The sequence below is a fragment of the Pinus tabuliformis genome, chromosome 6, assembly GCF_031772625.1.
Source record: "Pinus tabuliformis cultivar Carrire ecotype Pingquan chromosome 6, CPIR1, whole genome shotgun sequence".
NCBI lineage: Eukaryota > Viridiplantae > Streptophyta > Pinopsida > Pinales > Pinaceae > Pinus > Pinus tabuliformis.
The window spans coordinates 1,861,634,313-1,861,641,683 of record NC_142292.1 but is presented as its reverse complement, the minus strand read 5'-3'; the positions used below and the strand labels follow the sequence as shown (position 1 = coordinate 1,861,641,683).

Below are 7,371 nucleotides of genomic sequence, written 5' to 3'. Positions count from 1 at the left end.
ACTAGGTGAGTGAAAATCGACCAGTTTGCAAAAGCAAATCTGGGCCTTGGACAAGGCTTGGATACCATTTTAGGTTTTCAGTTACACTAAAACCTCTAGGCTTAGTAAACTTCCAAACTTCCAAACCATTATCATTATGTTTTGAGTGGTCCGAGCTTGAATCCCAAAATGACTATTAATCTAAATAATAGACTAAAGTGAGTGTGAAAATGCAACCCAAATTCAATCATTTTTTATTTTTTTTAAATATAAACTTACAAACTAATTAAATCTCCCAACAAAATATAAACTTACAAACTAATTAAATCTCCCAACAAACTGATTCATATAGATTCCTTTTCCATACTATTTTCCACAATTCTTAAAGAAATGATGATCTACGTGTTTATTGCAATATGCCTATCGTTTTAGCAATTTCAATGCTTTCATCAAAAATTTCTGGTAAGCCATACTTGTAGGAGAAGCCCAAATCCAACAATCTTCTGGATGAAATAGGCACGTGGTTAAGAAAATCATCTTCCTCTGGATATCTGCAATTCACATGGTCCATTAATGTCATTAGGAAGTGGCTTTACAAAGCAAAAACGTAAAAAATAAAAATGAAAATATAAACGCATAAATTGCTTACTGGAGTGGTGGACAGAATTGTGAATAGCGTTTATTGCAAAAATCCCACAGCTCCGTGAGAGAGAGATCTTGAGCAGAGCATATATATCGACCTTTTGCAGATTGATGCTCCATCAAGAATATGTAGGCATCACATAAATCGTCTGTGTGGACTAATGCAATGGAGCCCATGAGCCATTGGAACTCCTTTAACCATTCGTAACATTCTTGACTGCCTGTTGCATTTGAAAGTCACTGTAAGACCATGAATGTTTGGTTGGCATGGAAAAGGAAATCACTCTCTGTAACCTTTTGAGTTTATGGTTTTTAATTAATAATTATTTATTTATATATATATTCCATAGCCTGTAATCATATTGATAAGTTTTTTCCGGCCAACTTTTCTTAAAATCTAATGAAACAACAATCCATGATTTTCTTCGAATTCGACGTTTCAGATTTGGTGACCATAATCATGGTGTGCAACCATGAGTGGAACCATGACTTCACCAAAATCGGAATCCAATCCATCGCCAAAAGTTAGGGTTTTACTGCCAGTTTTACCAAGATTTGGATGAAAACCATATAACAAGATCATATTAACGAATTGCGAGGGTTTCTTTTGCCTTCAAATTAGGTCATATTAAGGAATTGTGAGGCTTTTTTTCTGCCTTCAAATTATTTAGGTTAGGTAGACTTTAGGTTGGTACGGTTCTTTAATACAAAAGACGATGTGTACACTTGTAATATGGAATATTAAAAATATGTAAAACTAATTTAGTTTTTTTTTTTTTAACTCTGGATATGCCAAAAGCATTATAGGTTGGGTCAGGGATCATTCCTCTTTCAATTTTTCTATCCTCCTTAATTGGATGGGAGTATTAGAAGATTGGTTAACTATTTTCAGAACATAATTTACACCCACATCTACATATAGCAGAATCAAGTGGCAGACCTCCTCTAGAGAAAGGCATTCACTCCGATCTAGGTAAGTTTTTTTTGCAGCTTAAGCACATAGTGAGCTCTTGAACTCCTGGTCCTACTCCTCTTTCTAGTGTTCATGCTCTATGGACACAACATAGTTTTTTTTTGCAGCTTAATCACATGGCGAGCTCTTGAACTCCCGTTCCTCCTTCTCTTTGTAGTGTTCATGCTCTATGGACACAACATACTGGGCTTATTTCAACTGTGTTATGAGCTCTTGAACTCCCGTTCCTTCTTCTCTTGTAGTGTTTATGCTCTATGGACACAACATACTGGGCTTATTTCAACTGTGTTACTCCGGTTAGAATTTATGTAATCACTAGTAGATTTTATGCTCACTAGCTTCATCTTTTTGTAATTTTTGAACTGTGTTTTATTGATGCAAAACTACATTTCTATAATTCCCTCAAACATATATGACTGTAAAACAGAAGATCAAAGCAGGGACCAAAAAAAATGAAAGATTGAAGAATGTAAGAAAAGTTTTGAGAATGTACTTTCTTTTTTAATAATATATATATATATATATATATATTTCAAAAAAAACTTATTAAGTAATTCCCACCTCTCAATCTCTTTTCATAAAATTTGAACCAAGCTTATTATAAATACAATTGAGCTATTTGATACAAACAGTTCTCAGTATGATTCACCTGTTTATAAAACTCCCACCTCTCAATCTCTTTTCATAAAATTTGAACCAAACTTATTATAAATACAATTAAGCTATTTGATGTAACAAGTTCTCTGTATGATTCAACTGTTGATGAAAACTCTGACATGCTTAAAGGTGGAACCTTAATTATTGTGTTTGTCTTGTGTATATGGATAGTTTTGATATAGCAAAAATTCTGCTTGAAACATTGTAAAGCATCAAAGTTCCAGTTCTATTTCATGACAAATTTGTCATACCTTCAAAATCACATGGAAAATGAATCTAATCTAAGATCTGCATACTCAGAAATAAAAGGATGTCTCATGTTATTTAATTTGTTAATGTTAACAGGACTTGGCATATTAGTTTTTTTATTCAAACATATTTTTGAGAAAATTCAAAAGATTTTCATATCAGTAAAGGGTATTCTAAAAAACTTGTTTGATAGATTACTGTATTTTACTGGGTAAATAATCAATAACATTAATCTACCATAAATCTCAAAAATCCAAAATACCTGTGATCAATCCTAAAGTTTCTTCAATGCTGGCAGGAAGCCTAGGTGTAAGAGAAGGTCCGGCAACTAGGGCTGGCGCTATTGTCACCACTTCAATGCCATGATCCGATCCATACTGAAGAGCTGCTTGCTCTGATAATGTCTTCGCTACATAATACATCTGAACATCAAAAATCTCATTACTTCTATCTCCATTAATGATATAAATAAAACTGCTAATTCAATATTCATAACAAATCCGAATTTACCCAGAAAAGTGGCTTTTCACGCCTGATGAGATCGACAGGAGTCCAGCAGGATTCGTCAACGCAGTCCCTGAATTCTCCGTTGTCATTCAACGGAGAAGCTGCGTTTATGGAGGAAGCGTATATTACACGGCGAACAGATTTTGCCTTTGCACAAGCCTTCAAAATATCTAGAGTCCCTTTAACCTCTGTCTCCACAACAGTTGTCTGTGCCTGAAAGAGTTAAAAGAAGTCAAAATTTCATGGTATCTTGGATTACTTGCAGATTCCAGAATATTTCTCGAATAATATAGAAAAGAATAAGTTAAACAGTTAACTTCACTTTGTTTAGTCATCTTATATCTAATGAATCAGATACCCAAAAATATTTTGCAATATGGGATTGGTTAAACATAACACATTGAATGATGGTTGAATGTATGTAGATTGCAGATTTGGAAAATATGGTTAGTTAGCTTATATCTAATGAATCAGATACCCAAAAATATTTTGCAATATGGGATTGGGTTTAGTCATCTTATATCTAATGAATCGGATACCCAAAAATATTTTGCAATATGGGATTGGGTTAAACATATAGTTGAATGTATGTAGATTGCAGAGTTGGAAAATATTTTAGAATTTGATGGTTCCTAGAGGGGTTAACAATTGATCTCTTTTCATTTTAGTGATATTATTCAATATTTCTCACCGTAAAAAAATATTCACAAAATCTACAATCAACATCAACAAACCTAATCTGTTGATGATCACATAAATATTTTCCTATCCACATAAAGATACTTTGAATGATTGTTCATCACATAGATATTTTCCGAATCTAGATCAACATAAAGATACTTTGAATGATTGGGAAACTGTGGATATGAGTGATTAGTATTATTTACCTCTCCGTCTATGGTGAAATCCATGGGAGTGGCTAAGTGAACAACGAAGTCACAGTCACTAAGGGCAGAATCGAAGGTACCCTCTTTAGTGATATCAGCTTTGAATAGCGTAAGCCTCTCTCTGGCTCCCGGGAGGGACATAACATGGCGAGTTTTGCTTTCGTTCTCTACAGAATCAGTCAAATAGACTTATGATTAAGCAAGCAAAGCCACTGGTCAGGTTAAGGTTATGTTGAGCGAGCAATCGATATAAAATATCACAACAATAGCAAACCTGGATCTCTGAAAGTGGCGTTGACATTGTATCCCTTCGCCAAAAGATTTTTGACGAGCCAGGAGGCGATGTAACCTCCTGCTCCCGTCACACACACCCTGCATTTTTTTCCCTGGTCACCCAACATCGTCTTCTTTCTTTAAACGACAATACTGATATCAAGCGAAAGAAGTTGAAGTTTTGTAGGAGGTACCTATCTCAGACAAGAGTGAAAGAAGTTGAAGTTTTGTAGGGAGGTAAACATCAATCCCTCAATCATGTGTCAATCAATCACAGCCATAGCAATCATATGTCAATCAATCATCAAGCGATTATCTTTTAATCATTCATCAAGCATCTCTAATCGTGAAGGAAGGTTGACTAGGAAAGCAAAGCAAGTGGGGGATTTTTTTTTTTAATAGGTGGATTGTTTTCATTACATTTAATATTTATTTGTGATTATTATTTATATGCTAGGTTTATTTTATTATGTATGGGGATATTATTTTGATTTCGGTCCTAAAAAAATTTCCAACTTCGCCATAGTTTAATATTATGAATTGAATTTTATTATTTTTTATTAATATTTAAAATGATTTCTCTATGATATGATTGGTTCAGGTCTTGTTCTATAATGATTGTTTTGAGGTCAACTAAATGCATTATTCCTCTTCTATGAGCGATTATTTATGTGTCTTTCAACACTATGCAATTTAAATGGTTCCTACTCACTAAAATTTATGCAAATCTTTACACCTTAGAAAGTAATTAATTAACAAGTTCATATATTGTTAGTTAATAGATTTAAAATTTTATTAATCAAATTAAATAACTTTATTCATAAACAAATAAAAATAAGCACATTAATAATTAAGTGAAAATTGATCTTTAAAAATAAATAATAGATTGTTCCATAGAGTATCAATCCCTAATAAACTCAAACAATAAATTTTTATTTAATATATGTATATATTAAAAATTGTTAAACACATAAAAATATTTAATATAGATTTACAAAAGTTAGTTTAAGCACATAAAAATGAAATGACTTTTAAGATATAAATTAAATTATAATAAGAAAATTATATAATTTTATTAATATTAATAAGAAATCAATAAAAAGTATTAATAATAAATTAAAATGGTTGTCAATTCAAACAACAAATAATAATTAAATAAAGAAATTTCATTATTTATATTTATATATTATTTAGGGAATATATTTAACATATCTTTTAAAGAAAGAACCACTACCCTTTAAAATATGTCTATCTATACTCTACACAGAAAATGTAAAACCTTCTCAACAAAAACATTATCACTACAATAAAACATTATTATTGTTGCTAGGTACAATGTAGAATTACAATTAACAAAATACCTTAATTTACTAATCACTAAATGATGGGGATCCCGAGACGATTGAAAGGCAAGACTTATGTGCCAACTGGCCTGTCCTTGGTCCTTCCCGCGCTGCCACACACCAAGGTTTGGTGAGGTTTTATGGTGCCTTCAATGTGAATCCAGCCCTAGGTTGGTCTCATTTTGTGTGAGCACGACGTCTATGGTATGGCTTGACCTGGGCTCATTTGCGTTGTTGTTCATTTGAGTTATGTGTCCATTCCTCTATGGCTTGTTTGGTTTGGCTCCGGAAGAAGATGGGTCTCTGTTGCCCGTTATCCTCTTGGTTCTTCTCTAGTTCTGGTCGTCTATTGTTTGCTAGTTATAAGAATGTTTTTCGTTGGACCTGGTGGCTGCTGTACACTTGGTTTTCCGTGGAGGTCTCAGGTTTGGTTTGTCATTCTGGGTATGTTATGCTCTTAACCTGCAAAAAGATACCCAAATACAGAATATGCGAAGAAAAATACCCAGAACATAGAACAGTGAGAGACAAAACAAATATTTTATTATTCAGAAAGCACTGTTCACTGGCCTCTTCGAGGGGGCAACCTCCAATAGAGCAGAGCTCGATACAAAAATAAGACACGATGCTCCTTGTAGGGAGTCTCTATCCTTTATATATGACTCATACATGCAATACCAAGGATCAATACCATGGGTTTTATTAATACCATCTATCTAATACTACGGCCCATTTGCAACTAACTGTGGTCCCGTCAGTAATTGCGGGTAAACCACTTACAATTATTAATATGGGCTTTATTAACTCTTGACTATGACTCGATCCCATTACATAAATAAGGGGGTTAGGGTGGGACCCTAACATGCCCTCCCCCTTAAGACTAGCCTTGTCCTCAAGGCTGAAGCTGTGGAAACTGCTGAAGAATAGTGGTTGGTTCCCAAGTTGCATCTTCCGGAGAGGTGTCTTTCCACTTGACGAGGACTTCCCTAATCATGCGGCCCCGCAAGTGCCTGTCTCGTGTGTCTAGGACCTGTTCAGGTTGGAGCCAGATTGACCCTTCTTCGTCCAATTCAGGTAGACTAGTTTGAATTCTGCAATTGTTCCCAATCACTTTCTTGAGGCATGAGACATGGAAAACTGGATGGATTTTTGCAGTAGGTGGCAAAGCCAACTTGTAAGCCACTTCTCCAATGCGCTGAAGTACTTGATATGGTCCGTAGAATTTTGGAGATAGTTTCTGACAACCCTTGGCTTTGAGTGATGTTTGCTTATATGGTTGCAACCTCAAAAAGACCTGATCCCTTCTTGAAATTGGCGCTCTGAGCGATGCTGGTCTACCTGTTACTTCATGTGGTTTTGAGCTTGATGAAGATTCTCTCTAAGATGGGCAAGCATGGTTGCGCGGTGTTGTAGGAGTTGATCCACTGCTTGTACTTTTGAGCACCCCTTGAGATAAGAAGTAGGGGAAGGAGGGAGTTGACCATATACTGCTTCATAGGGAGTCATTTTGGTGGTGGCATGATAGTTGGTGTTATACCACCATTCAGCCAGAGGTAACCACTGTACCCAAATATGTTGCCTTTCTAAAGAAACACCTAAGGTAGGTTTCCAGACATTTGTTAACGGCTTCAGTTTGACCATCCATTTGCGGATGATAGGAAAAACTGATTTTTAGTTGAGTGCCTTGTATCCTGAAGAGTTCCTGCCAAAAATTACTGGTGAAGATCGGGTCGCGATCGGACACAATAGAAGTGGGCATGCCATGCAATTTGAAGATCTAATCCATGAAAGCTTGAGCGACCAAAGTTGGTGTAAACGGGTGGGGTAGGGCGCAGAAATGAGCATACTTCGAAAGTATGTC

General features: G+C 35.0%; 1 protein-coding gene across 1 annotated transcript; it reads right to left on the bottom strand.

Moving 5' to 3' along the window:
* Positions 1-277: 277 nt before the first annotated feature.
* Positions 278-4,332, bottom strand: LOC149266516 (putative anthocyanidin reductase). Its single transcript, XM_089396700.1, has 6 exons — positions 4,169-4,332; positions 3,895-4,061; positions 3,011-3,220; positions 2,763-2,922; positions 629-842; positions 278-530 (listed from the first exon to the last, which is right to left on the bottom strand). The coding sequence occupies exons 1-6, from the start codon at positions 4,293-4,295 to the stop codon at positions 386-388; spliced, it is 1,023 nt and encodes a 340-aa protein (XP_089252826.1). The 5' UTR covers positions 4,296-4,332; the 3' UTR covers positions 278-385.
* Positions 4,333-7,371: the final 3,039 nt, after the last annotated feature.